Here is a 15,062-nt window from a genome sequence, read left to right as displayed (position 1 = left end):
AGTCTAATTAATTGATAATAATTCTTATATACAGGGAAAGCTGTCAAAAATTGAGTTGAAAATTGTAAAATAGACAAATCAACAAGAACTTTTGGCTAGAAACAACACAACATATATTATACTTTCGTAATGTCTCATCCGAATTATACGGCCAATTTTCTCCTCAGTATAAAGTATAAAACTTTCCCATATCTACCAGGGCATCATAAAACACGAGCATTACCTGCAGCATCAAAGCGTGCGGCGTGTGCACGAAATACGACACGTTGCCTTTAGGGGCGGACTGCAGACAAAGTTGCCCGTCGGTTGCCACGGGGTTGTACATGAACACTATCGCCGAGGACAGTTTGCCGTCGTAAAGCACCTGGTTACATTATAATATGATTAATAAACACGTAAACATTATTCCATTGATGTACATATATATTTGTCTGTTAAAAAATACATAGTGCTACAGTGCTAGTGTTTGGATAAAAAAGCAAGCGCCATATTTCAGAGCATCCTAAGAGTTAGACGAAGGCACTATGGACGCACAGTTGTCATTTTGGAAGGTTCTCTTTTCATAATCCCTTAAAGGGATAAGTTCGCCTTTGTACTGCCTATCCTGTGCCATAAATTTGTGTTTTGGGTTTTGTACAATAAACAGTTTATACATACATATACATACATAAGTCAATTAAACATAAACAAAGTAAATATACCACACAGTCTGACAATTCGGACTATAAAAATTACAAAATTATTTGATTTTCATTTTATGGCTCTTTCTCACACGTACCAATAAGTTACAAGCAAAATGCGCAATAATTAATATCAAATCAAGTTAATATTCTTAAGTTTGAATGCTTTTCCTGGAACTTATACACTGGTGCCCTCTGTAGAGAGTAAACACATTTAAACCTCATTGAAATTAATAACTCATACTGCGAAAGTTTACCCATAAAATAAGTTTCAAAGTTTGCGATGAGGCACAATAATTTTAATTATTTCTCTACGTAAACAACATTCATTTGAAGTGTATGTTTGAGTTGGGAGGATGTAATGAGTTTGTATATTAATCAAGGTGACTTTGTCAGTATGGAAATTGTTTTAAGTTCTTTCATAATTAAATTAAAGTTGTCTTAATTAATTTTAATTTCACCAACTAGGGAACAAATTAAATTATTTTCAGTGAAATTAGACCTTTACGATGGCACTTCTAAAATCTGTTGTTGGCAAAGTTTATGCAGGGGTAGCTTGACCCGTCCCTAAGTAAAGGTGCCTAATTTTTTTTCCAAGCAAGAATTTGATTAGTACTTGATAAAACAAAGTGTTTACATCGTCCCACTTTTCGCACAGTTAATGAAAACATACAGAATTATTTAACAAAAATATACAGAAAGTTTTGAAGTCCAGTTACTACGAATTTCATTAAGCATGCGATTATTTAAACTACGTACTAACAAAGAAACATAAACATGCAAAAACGTTAACACACAACCAAGACCACAGAGATATTGAATATGTTAATCTGCTACGAGACTACAATGATTATGGATAATTCATGCAAACAACTTATTCCTTTGAGGTTAGGATCCCCCAGGGTGCTATACTTGGACTTACCATATTAAATGCACAACGAAAATCTTGTTTGACAATAAAGTAAGAAGTCATTAATGGTCAAGGTATTTTATTTCTGTGATACTTCGCACCGTGTGACAGTGACAATAATATGTTATGTGTTCCTATTTGTCACTATGGCATGGTACAAACAGCAATACTCCTAACTGTACATCGGTGGACCTTATTACAAAAAGCTTAACGTTCACTGTACAGTTAACAGTGTGGGCGATGGTACTGAATGACAAAGAAATCAAATATGTAGTTAGATTGTACCTACATGACTCTTTTGAAACTATAGGTATACCATAAGGCTACGCTTAAGCCAGTTAGCTGAAGCATGTAGCAGATAAACAATAATATATCAAACAATATTTCAAAACAAAACCGTCACGTAACCCGAGCCAAATGTACCAGGATAATATTACACTCACAAGTCCAGAAATACCTAACACATTTGTAACAATAACAGCTAAAAGGGTGTGAGGGTTGCCACGATTTTTCATCATAACGAATACGAACAATGTCTGCTCTTACATAAAACTTGTTAAATAAAACACGTGATGCCTGGAGCGCCATTACCATTTTATGGTAACTACTTAGTTGAGAATTTCCTGGAGCGCAAGGGAAAGATAAAAACTAGAAAAATACTTAAGAATTAATGAATACGAAACTACTGTAGCTCAGAAGATTCTGCATGAATAAGCACTTTAAGAAGATGTCGTTCAGAATACGGCAAGTTATGGTATCTCCATGTTAGGTAAGAGCCCGTTATCGATTTTAGAGCCAAAATGTAAAATTGATAGATTTAGTCGTTGAAATTGTATTCCTTTTGTTACATAATATCTAAATAACACGTATTGGTTTCTATTAGCACGTCTTCTCACCTTGCCTTTTAATAATGAGGTCCCGAGCGTGCGTCACCGGCAATATATGACGAAAAGGGGCAGTTTTTAAAAATTTATCAAAAAATTATAGTGGTAAATTATAAAAAAAGACGTATAAGAACAGTTTCAGGAAATGTTGTAGATTGTTTAAATATCAAAATTACGTTGAAATTAAGTCGATTTTTACTCTCGTTCAATATCATATAACAAAAATGTAGTCTATGCAAATTGGAGTACAGGATATGTGTAATACAAAATTACCATTTTTAGCAGTCCAAACTTTACGAAATTTACAAAGTTCGTCTAAATCAGTGCTTATTACGCGCGTTTACATAAACGTCCATCAGAAAAAAAATCATTACTAATTTAGCGAGTCAGTTTTCAAAAAAATTATCCGTACAAATGCAAGATAAGAAGACGTGCTAATAGATACCTGTACTTGTTATTTCTATTACGTAACAAAAGGTATACAATTTTATCGACTAAGTTTATAAATTTTACATTTTTGCGACTAAAATCGATACCGGCCTCTTACGCAGCTTGATTTTTGTTACTTATTACGCGTCGTCCGCGGTTCAAATATCAACTCAGATAACTTAGAGGTAGCCCCATGAAAATCCGCTCACATTCCAGAAGGAAAAATCACATTATACATACAGGGAGTATTAAACGTTCAAACAAAAAATATTCTGTAAAACGTTCCTATCCGCCCATTTGTTTACATTAGTTTCACGTAACATAGGAAATATCCTATAGTTATTCCATGAACGAGTATGAGTATCCCCTTACATAGGCAACCCTAATGTCAGGGGCGGTCAGCTTTGACAGCGACCGGGTTAAGAGCAGTATAGTGTTACTATACCACTTTAGCTACGCGTTGGCATATTTATATCCATCAGTATCAATACAGTACCCACATCCTACATGTAAAGGATTAATATTACACAACTTAATTGACCCGACTGAATTAAAACAAAGTGAAATTTTAATATAACGGGATTTGTCTCTATTCTGATGATGCAAAACTGCTCTTCACTAAGTAATAAATTAACCCATTAACCCATTATATACAATTATATATTTATATTAACTGTCATTTGACAACTTATAGAAACCAAGATTTTACTGAAAATTATGATAGTGATGTAAGACGTACGAATAATACCACTTACCCCTGTGTTGAAAGATCATATGGCAGGTGGATTTTAAAAAAAGTTGGTGATTTTTGGGGAGCCGAAGCAAAATATCTAGACAATGCTGGAAAAGTGAGGGCGCTGGAGCTGGCGCGGTTGCACGAAGCGGATGAGCGGGTTTACAAAAAATAGTATGAGCAACGCTAACTGGCGCGGACGCGTGCGACGGATTTTACCTACAATGGCACCCGCATGCGTGCGCTCGCAAGGGCACCCGCGCCAGCTAGCGGATGCCCTGAAGCACGTAAAATAAAGAGCATGAAACTTATTGCACTATCCAGAACATTAGGACAATCTTGACTCGGATTTTAGAATAACGCAGACTGCAGCGCAATATGTAACTTCAACAGAACTATCTAACGCACGTTCCTAAACTTTACGTTACTCAGCGAGAAGACACTAGGTACTTAGAAAGTGTCTGATGTCCCGAAGTTAAGCGATGTAAGCTTTAGTGCTATTCCTATCGCATACAAAGTAGGAGTAGGAGCCGATACCTAACCCGATTTAGCTGCATGGCTGATTTATCCACGTGATAAGTATCAATTTTCAACTGTCATTATCATGCTGTCACGTAGACAAATATGATCACCACATCCGTACGGCGTTGTCTGGCAGAATATGTATATTCGATAAAATTAAATAAAAAAGCACTAAATTATAATGTAGAACGTTTTTGCTGTAACGTTAGCGACCTCGTTAGATAAGTACCTATTTTGAATGAATGAAAAATTTCAAGTTTAAAAACATGAGGAGGATCACTTTCTACTAGGGTTTGCACGACGGATCTGAAATGTATGGGAAGATCCGCGAATCCGGATCCAGATCCAGATAATTTCATACATTTCAGATCCGGATTGCAAACCCTACTTGCTACGCATAGATTCTGGCAGTCGACTCGCCCTCGCATCCGATAGGAATTCACCGTCTTATGTCTTAGTAACGAGACAACTTCTGTCGTATCCGAGACAGACTTCCGAGATACAATATTGCACTTCAAATATGACGGTGCAACTTTTAATTAAGCTAACCTAGACGTAATAGTGTTAGCTTTCGTAGCTAATCTTTGATTAAGGTGATGTATCGCATACCTAATTGGTGGTATGTATTATATACTAGTCGGTGACTTTGTTGCTCTTTTTAAAAAAGCCCATCCTATTATAGCTCAACAAAAATGGAAACGTAAACAAAAAAAAACAAAATTCGCAAGCTTCTGGTTAGCTTTTGTAGCTCAGTTGGTTAAGCGCGATTGGACCGTTGTTCCAACAGGTCGCCAGTTTGAGTCTTGCCCGAAGCGGTAAAATTTTCACTTTTTCCATTTATTTAAAATTGTCGTTTTTCTCAAATCCAAGAACATAAATAATAAGTAATGCCATGTACTTCCTGAGTAATATAAGAGGAATTTGAGCAAGATTAAATTTCGCTGTACCCCAACTTGCCTCTGACTACTTCCTTAATAAGCGTTTCTAGGGATTTAGGGAAGCTGTACATGAAAGCTACTCGTAATGCAAATTGCAACCACGGAATCCTCGGAACCAGATGCAACCCCTTAGTGTCACGCTCTAATTTACTTTGTCACATGACACGAACGGCTTAGCCTGCCTCGTGCAACATAACTTTTACTACTAACTACGGGTTTCGACTCGTACCTAATTTAAATTACATTTGCTCAATCCAATATGAATCTGCTACAAACCTAATATTAGTTTCTTGTTTCCTTTTTTTGTAATTTAGTGTAAGGCTGTAATACTGTATTAGGTTTCCAGTAAATAAAGTTTTTGCTTTTTTTTTTATTAAGCAGAAATATCCGAAAACGATCGATGACAAAAATAAGTTTCTTCAAGACAGACATCACATGTTCGACTCACGAATTACCTACCTAAAATTTTTGGTGTTAAGTTTTAATATAAAATCGTAACAGGTACCTAATTGAATTGAGATTACCAGATATTCTGTCTCGACCACGGTAATATGAAGTAAAATTCACTAAGACAGATGTATTCCCAGCTCGAAGCTCACGGCGGATTAAGATGCAAAGCGATTCCCTAGAGAGCGGTTATCGTTACGTTTGCCTAGCTCGAGCTTTAGTTAATATTAACAGAATGTTGCGAAAACTGAGTAAACGACTTGTTGAGATTAACTTTGTTAAATCTGCATGAGCAGATTAGTACAAGGCACTCTTGAAATGGTCATATACCTACGTGATGGCTTCGGTTTTGCACACTTTAAGCGTAATCGACATTTTATATCTGTGATCTATCCATAATTTAATCACTTATCCTGTATGTTTTTGTAAGATTAGAGGTTTCCAGCCCGTAAAGCAAGTCGATCTACAAAATCCGATTTACCTAGAAATCGGACAATGACAGTAGACTCGCGTTCCTCGCATGCGGTACTTAAGTAAATCTATTTATCCACGTCCGACTTCTGGGACCTAAAGTCTAGACCTAATCCGCCCGTCCCGCGGCTTAAGTGCACTCAAGTAAAGTACTCTAAGATTAGCCTAGTGCTTAGTTCACCAGGCTCACAGTCATTAAGAGTCATTTAAGACGAGATCGGGGAGTAGGGCTTCATAGAAGACAAGAGGTAATTTGGCGCGCGAATTCTTGCGCTATTGATTCCATTAAAGGCGAACTGTTACACACACAGACAAGACATCCTCTAGACTGAGCATAGTAACACTACCCCCTCTGCCACAAATATACGGTAGTTTTACTCCATCTTCGAGTCAAAGTGTCAGAATCTCACGGCACGGGATTCGCTCACCTCGTCCCCCGCACCCCAGTATTTTTGGCAGCATCGGTTTCATGAAATAATTGCTCTAAACTCCGTCTAGAGGATTCCTAGTCTATGGTTACACATAAGTAAGAATCTAATAAAAGTGGGTAAACTGTTTAAAACCCTTCAACAAGGTTTTTTTGTTTCCATAATAGTCACATCTTTTTCTAAGTATTAGTTATATACATACTTAGTTAAGCTATCTTTGGCTAAAAGTAATAAAATAATTAAGCCAGGGAGCTTAATAAATAAGTATCGTAATCCTTTATGCAAGAGATCAATCCGGGATTTAATTTAAAATTAATATTCTAAACTTGGATGTTGTAAGGGCAAGTAAATCCAGCGAGTTCTAAATAAATTCCAACGCTGTCTGGAATTTAATAAAATACAAGAGCACAAGTACCAGGGGAGCAGGAGGGGCGGGGCGATCTCGTTACTGAGATTGTGTTCAGAAAAGTGCACGCAATGCACCAACTGGCCGTGCAGACCCGACGTGCAGTTGACAAATCGAAATAGCACTTTGAAATGATAAAAAAACTTGAATGTACTTTTTGTCAAATGGAACCTTACGTTTTATTCTTATATTGCATCTGGAACACCTACTGACATGGCATAAATTTAATAATTTCCGCTACCTAAAGCTTATCTGGGACAGATCGCTTTTAAGCGAGACCGCATATTGTTTACTTCTTTTTGAATTGCTGTATTCATTAAGTACCTATATTCAGTATTATCGTGTGCAATAAAGAGTATTTGTATTTTTATTTAAAAAGGACATCTTTTAGTATTAAATTATAATGTACATTTTCCTAAGTTTTAATTTAACACAAGTATATAGTTTACTATTAGTTCTACAGTGGCTAAAGTTTCAATAGCTTGACCGTACTTAGAGTAAACTTGCCTATTGCTACTTGCTAGAACCTATCCTTTTCCAACTGTTACTATTGCCACATCAAAGTTTAATTCAAAATAATAGCAAAGGGAGTAAATTTAGGGTGGTAATTGATTTTACTGCACTAAAAATTATGAATTTTTTGGAAGCATATTTTTCCTGTTCAGCACATCATCAAAAATAAAGCGCTGGTGGCCTAGCGGTAAGAGAGTGCGACTTGCAATCCGGAGGTCGCGGGTTCGAACCCCGGCTCGTACCAATGAGTTTTTCGAAACTTATGTACGAAATATCATTTGATATTTACCAGTCGCTTTTCGGTGAAGGAAAACATCGTGAGGAAACCGGACTAATCCCAATACGGGCCTAGTTTACCCACTGGGTTGGAAGGTCAGATGGCAGTCGCTTTCGTAAAAACTAGTGCCCACGCCAATTACTGGGATTAGTTGCCAAGCGGACCCCAGGCTCCTATGAGCCGTGGCAAAATGCCGGGACAACGCGAGGAAGATGATGAGCACATCATCAAAAATAGAGGGAAAGAGAAGAGGAAGAGCGAGAAATATCTATTTCAACCAATTTAAAAAAAAGGTTCAGGAGTTGGCAGAGGACCGGAGTTGGAGATTACTCCACCGATAGGAGCACAGCTCATAAATATTAAAAAGAAGATATTTTTCCTAGCTTTCAGCGAATATTTTACTAAAAAACATGACTTCCTCCGCACAACGTAGTCTCACAGCATTTTAAAGAGTAAAAAATAATCAAAAACTTCTTTGAACTCGGTTCCGGAGCACCAATCAAGGTTGAAAGTTGTGCAAGGCACACGGAATACATAAATATTTCCAGTAACTCCAACATTCATCCGAAAGTCGGATGTTTTCAAAGTTTTAGAACCTCTTAATATTAAGTTTGGTGCAACGGATAGAACGCGACGCCGCACCGGTGCAACGACTAGCTCGGAAAGTTTTTGATTAAACGTAGATCTCCTGTTAGTGCTATTGCCTTAGTTTCATAATTCGGAACTTGTTTAATTTTCGTATAAAACCACCACCCGACTTTCAATCCCGAGGTTGCGGGTTCAAATCCTGGCACACCAATAAGTTTTTCGAGACTTATGTAAGGAAAAACAAGCTCGCAAGTTGCTACTGCTTGACAGCTATGTATGGTGTCCGCAAAATGAAGGCCGCAAGTGTCAGTATTAGATGATAAGGTGAAAACATTTATTTTTTGATTTAAAAAAGTTAAGGGAATCCGCTACCCTTCTATGGACGCCGGGGAAAACTAGTGAGGGAAAATATGGGACAAGTAATTTAAACTCAGTTAACTTAAATAAATTTCACCTTCAAAATTAAAGCACACGAGTAATAGTCAAAACTCGAGCGAAAGTCACGAACAACCAATTTAATTTATGGTCTTTGTCTTTGCTATAACAAAGCTTCATATGTACATTGAAACAGACTCGAAACGCATAAGAACGCTTTATTCTCTACCTTTATATACTTCCTCAAGGCCCTTTTATATTAATATTATTCCTTAATTTAATTTCGGCGCGAATTTCCACAAGTAATATCAACTCGAGTTCATCACATGCCCGAAACCTTGTAGAAGTTTTTGCATCAGAAAGTCGGACTGGAAATCTCGAAAATTATATTAAAAAGTTTGATACGTTGCGGACGACGTGCCCGGAATTAGAAATGTATTCTATTCTTGTCGTAGCAATCTTTGGAGGAAAACTGGAGATCAAAATGTGTTTGCACGACATGGCACGACAAAGAGCGAGCGAATGGTTATCATACTGGCAAGAGCGAGCAACAGATACGGCAACCCGTTTATAACGGGCTTAGAACGGTCACCATACGCGGTTGTAACCCGTATGCTCACCGTTTCGCCGTCTGCATGCACCGTTCTGGCAACGTTGCGTGCCGTGCACGGAGCGTTTCGGCACCGGCAAAATATCTTCGCCGACAAATGTTGACGGTCCGTGCATGGCACGCTACGGGTATGGTCGGTGACGGAACGGGCTAGTGGGCATAGTCTCATACTTTTTCATACAAAGATATATTTTTTGCCTGACACGTTCATAGCACGGTCATGGTATGATACGGTGTAGTGGGCAGAGACCTTTAAGTATTATGTCATTGTAAGTACATACGTGAAAAAAAATGCGAACTTAATACATTAGTAACTATTTAAATCGAATTACAATTTGATTTTGATTAGCTCCAAATTAGAAGCAAGTCTTGACCGATACTACCTGCATGACGCAGTACAATTTGTTCCAAATATCTTTTAAAACATTCCTCCTTCGCTTCCGTAATTAGTATAAAACCGGAATGTCTTTCCGGGGGAGAAAACTTAAAGGTACAGTAATGAAAACCTCGTTCGAAAGTGCCCAGGAGCCGTATAATATTAACATTATTAGAGGTAGATATTGATTTCATATTACTCGGAGTAAGGGTCCGTCTAACTCATAAACTAGGAATCCTCTAGACGTAGTTTAGAGCAATTATTTCACGAAACCGATGCTGCCAAAAATACGGGGGTGCGGGGGGACGAGGTGAGCGAATCCCGTGCCGTGATTGGTCTGTTCAAAGACACGGACCAATCACGGCACGGGATTGACTCGAAGATGGAGTAAAACTACCGTATAAGTGGCAGAGGGGGTAGCGTTACTATGCTCAGTCTAGAGGATGTCTTGTCTGTGGTCTAACTATTCTAAGTAAGCTAATACAGCGCCGCTATAATGGCATGTCCACATTATCCACAGTCTGCCACTTGTGAAACCGGTGCAAAGTTTGCTTTGACGAAGTTGGTGCGATTGTAGATAAAATCCGTCGCATGCGTCCGCGCCAGTTAGCGCTAATCAAGTGCTCATACTAAATATTTTTCATTAACCCACTACTTACAACGCGCCAGATAGCGGACGCCCTAAAAGCAACTTAAATCAAGATCAGATTTTTGAACTTCGAATGCGTTTTAAATGCTCGTGTTTCGGAAGTCATTGAAACAAATATTCCAAAAATTTTTTAAGAATAAACATAAATACGCGATCATCAAAATTACGAGCCCCTCAAGACAGGAAATTAACACTAATTATTTTCAGCAAGCTTGCAGATTAATTCCATAAAGTTATATAAATACCCACATTATTCTGAAGGTATTCGTCGACGAATATTTATGAGCACATGGGTGCGTAGATTAGTCAAATGAAGATCTCGGCTGCCCTCAGTTAATTAATTTTTCCCCAACTTTTAATGACATTCTGAGACTAAATGAAATATAAACAAACCGCCTCCGAGAATTATTCGCTGACAAACTGAATTTCTTACTTCGATTGCGGAAAAAATGGTACGAAAATTGAAATTAGTCGCATCTCGGAACTTCCCTCGGTTTCGCAAATTAAATGGACAAGTTGAGAGAATAGTAACTCGATTAGTCTGAGGGCCTACCGCGAACCACGCTCGACGTGTTGCCTCCCTGTCACACTTACGTACGAATTTACAAGTGCGACAGAGAGACAACACGTCGAACGTGGTTCGCGGTAGGCCCTCTGTACGTCTAGTTCGCAAGTTAATACGTGTTTTCTTAGGGGCGGAGAGCTCCGTATTGCCCTAGTCGTCAGACTTGAGCGACTTCCCCCGCCTTGTAGGCGCCGCAGGCAAAACATTGGTACATTTTCTACAATATTCCCTTTAAATTTTGCATATTACAAGTATGTTATATGTTAAACGTAAACACGATTTAAGAACATTATATTTACTTATTATTCATATATGTACGTACCAAAATAAAACATGAATTTTATACCGGAAAATTGCAAAAGTAAAGATAAATTCTCGTATTCGCTTTGTTATTTAAATGGCCGAAAGTCAATACTAAGTACCGGGAATCGGGATATAAGAAACATGCACATACGAAAGGGGCACGACACGGGGGAGGTGGGGTGTTCAAACTTTGGACGGTGTTCAAACTTTGGACTTCGGTGGGCGTTAAGCGGGAAAGTTTGACAATAACTGCGGTTCCAATTAATATGAGATGTTTTTGTGACAATTATTTTGAGAATGTGTGCATATTATTTAAATTTCATAATTAGTAAATACATACCTAATGGTAAATAACAGAAATTTACAACTCAAGTTATTAGGAGTGGTACTTGTAATTAAGTTATTAATTACTATTTCTTAACTTAACGGGGAACAATGCTAAAGTAACAAATAACTACGATGTTTGCTGTTAAGGTAATTGGGGTAACTGCGAAAGCGGGATAAGTTTGAATATTGCAAATATCTACTAACCTGAGTACTAACCTAGAGAGAGGCACTGCCTACTGTGCCTATTGTCCTATTTATAACGTAAGTTTAACTGACGCCAATGAAATACTCAGTTATTATGTCTTTTCAGGGGTCCATTGAATGAATGAATTCCACGCCGCTTTTCAACCTCTTAAGGGATGATTTTCGGGTTAAAAAGTACCCTATGTTGTTCCCGGGACTCAAACTTCTCTATACTAAATTTCAACTTAGTTAGTTTAGCAGTTTAATAAGTATAGGTACTGATATTTTATCATAGATCCCGACTCCGGAAGGCAAGATTAAATCTCCAAACAATACAGTAACGACTCATTTCGAAACACTCGCTACACGGGATTAACTTCAAAGATCCCTTTGTACGGAGTGGACTCATTATATACCTGCCTGCCCCTCCAAAAGAATTGTGCTTAATGAAATACCGACCTGCTTTTGTTAAACATGCAGGGATTCAAAATAAATATTAGGGGACATCTTACACAGATCAACCTAGCCCCAAACTAAGCAATGCTTGTACTGTGGGTGCTAGGCGACGATATACGTACATATTTATATAGATAAATACATACTTATATACATAGAAAACACCCATGACTCAGGAACAAATATCTGTGCTCATCACACAAATAAATGCCCTTACCGGGATTCGAACCCAGGACCATCGGCTTCACAGGCAGGGTCACTACCCACTAGGCCAGACCGGTCGTCAACCGATTATTACGTTTGTTTACCGAAATGGTTGAAAGTGTTGATAGTCCTATTTCCATCGTGATAAATAAGAAAGTGTTTACTTACTATAAGAATTCATAACATGATTTAACGAAAATACGACAAAAAAGACATCCGCTTGTATTACAAGTTACAAGCTTTTGAGAAACGGGCCCCAGGTTTGGTTTATTTGGTTAATTTTCGTCTTGTGATAGAAAGTGGCGTTACCGGGATACCATGAAATTAGTGACGCACACGTACCTGTTCTTTAAAACGAAGATAGTGAAAGTTGTGGTTACCAAGAAACCATAATATTAGGTGCTGCAACATTATGCCATTGCGTCCATCTGTCCCGGGCAAATATTCATAATCATAAAGTAGGTAAGAAATTGGTTACCAATCAGAATATTAATTAGTGAAAAGTATTAGTGTTAGTTTACTAAGGTTACCAGTCTTTGAACCATCTTACGCCATGTAAAAGTAAGGGAAGTGGCTCAAGAAACCACAACATTGGCGTAGAAAACATAAGTTATCCCATTTCATCCATGCAGATATAAAAAAATTAGTGAAACTTTCAAACTCTTCAAGTTAGACCACCTTCAAGTAAGTATAAGTACCAGGGCCCCATAACATTGCAGACACTTCGCTTACGTCATGAATGTTTTGCGTAGGATCATGGACGAGGTCCCCGTAGCGGTCGATGCGGACCTCGCTTGTCGGCAGCTGCGTTGGGCACTCGGTGTCGAAGCGGAACTGGCCCTACACACAGCTAGACGGTAACACATGTGCAGTGGCGTGGGGTACATTTGCAGTTAGAAAACGATCGGTGGGTTGAGGTCAGGAAAAAAAATATGGCATGCACCTTAGAGCATTACATCCTTAGAGCTTAGCCGTCCCAAAGAAGAGCGTCCTATTTATATTAAGCTCTGGTCTTCGGTTGCATAATATTATACAGCGAAGATCAAGGCCCATGGTCGTGATCTTCCGTTGACGTAATACGCTGCGTTACATTCTTTAAAAATGTGCCAAATTTCGGACGCGTCCAGTGTCACAAAAAATGTGATGCTGGACGCTGCAGTAGACGTCTACGAGAGACCGAGGTCTAAACTCTTAAGGAAGTTGGTGTTAGTATGGTACCTAAATAGCTGAATTTTTAACCTCAATGACAAACCGATCGTTTTCCAAACGAGACAACACAAAAGCGAGACAAACATACGTAAATCAAATAAGGGCGAGCGCGACATGCTTACACGCTTGCATGCTTCAATATCTACGAGCAGCGACGCATGCGCGGCGGCCACTTCGCGCGCCTCATCAGCCATCTTTCTTCCTCGAGGCGTCGAGTCTTCTTTAACAACTACGCATGCTTCTTCATTTTCTGCCGTCTTGGTATCTTCCAGCGAAGCGGGTTGGGGTTCGGGTTCAGGGTCAGGAGGGGGGGTTTCGGGTTCGGGAGGGGGGACTTCTGCGTTCGCAAGCAGGAGAGCGGCTTGTTCGCTCACCCTTTTGTGGTTCTCCGGTAAGCTGATGTTACATTCGTTGTCGAATCGGAACTGACTCTGTATCCATGGGTTAGCATTGGGCAGGATACAAAACATCATTGGTATTGTTAGAAAATTAAATATTGTATACAACCGGCAAATACTTACAACTAAAAGTTGTTAATGCCAAGTAATTACATAATTGTGGAAGAGTTGTAAAGTCTAGTAAAAATAGTTCTCGATTTTGACAGCTGATGTACAGTACAGCGAGCTGCAAAATTACATGTGGGCATGCACTTTTGCAGCTCGCTGTACTTACATGCCGAAGCTATAAGTTTCCTTACGGTATGCGGTAACTTCGGTTGTCAAAAGTTGAGATTTGAAAATCTAGTAATTAAATCTAGTTTTCATTTACACCTCTTCTACAATTAATAAATTTAACTTTTTATAATACTCATTCCTGCGAGGTAACACAAAAAAGTGATTTGCCAAAAGCAAAAAGGATTTGTCACAATTGTTACTTTCGAACTTTAAAAAGCAAAAAAAGTGTAAAAGAGTAAAAAGTCCTTTGTTTTCTCTGAACTACATACCGGACAAGTACATAACGAACACGCGTTGATTAAATAGACACGTCAGCCAATCCGGTCGGCACGCCGATGACACTGAACTGAAATTAGTTCGTGTCCGTACGTTATAGTAACAGCACTCAACAGCGATGAAATGTTGGGAAGTTCGCTCTAACATTGTTAAAACGTGTTGCAATAAGCTTTGGTATTTTAGCTTGTAAATTATGCGAAAAAAACGCTTTGACACGCATTTTGGCTTCACTTTTTTCTGATACCTGCGCCTATCGTGACGTTTTCATCTCTTTCGCTAACTGAATAGTTAGCGAGAGATGAGAAATTGTTTTTAGTTCCTGACAAGACGCAGCAAGGTCGATATAAAAATTGTCTCATAAAAATGGTTTGAGGTTGGTTTGCGATTATGGTTACCATTGCATCTAAAACATACGCACTATGTCTAACCTGCACGTATTAAAAACAAGCCTGCAAATATAAAAACTCTCTTTTGGCTCTAAATATACCGTGTCAGATAATTTTGCGCAAGATATCATTGAAAGTAACTCATGTGTGCCTGGTCTCCAATTTCTTTACATGGCGACCTTGCTGAGCCTTTCTCAAAAGAACAACAGAAGAAAAGGACTAAGGCGGTCTTCAAATTAGATG

At 38.5% G+C, this 15,062-nt stretch overlaps 1 protein-coding gene across 1 annotated transcript in view; it reads right to left on the bottom strand.

The window, feature by feature from the left end:
• Window positions 1–15,062, bottom strand: part of LOC134654758 (neurobeachin-like) — a 336,665-nt gene that overhangs the window by 242,570 nt on the left and 79,033 nt on the right. Inside the window, exons 8-9 of the mRNA XM_063510228.1 lie at window positions 13,606–13,914; window positions 224–364 (exon numbers count right to left, since the gene is read on the bottom strand). Of these exons, the coding sequence (XP_063366298.1) occupies window positions 224–364; window positions 13,606–13,914 (450 nt within the window). The remainder of the gene's footprint in view (window positions 1–223; window positions 365–13,605; window positions 13,915–15,062) is intronic.

The sequence above is a fragment of the Cydia amplana genome, chromosome 15, assembly GCF_948474715.1.
Source record: "Cydia amplana chromosome 15, ilCydAmpl1.1, whole genome shotgun sequence".
In the NCBI taxonomy this organism is placed as follows: Eukaryota; Metazoa; Arthropoda; class Insecta; order Lepidoptera; family Tortricidae; genus Cydia; species Cydia amplana.
This window is presented reverse-complemented; position numbering and strand designations above follow the sequence as displayed.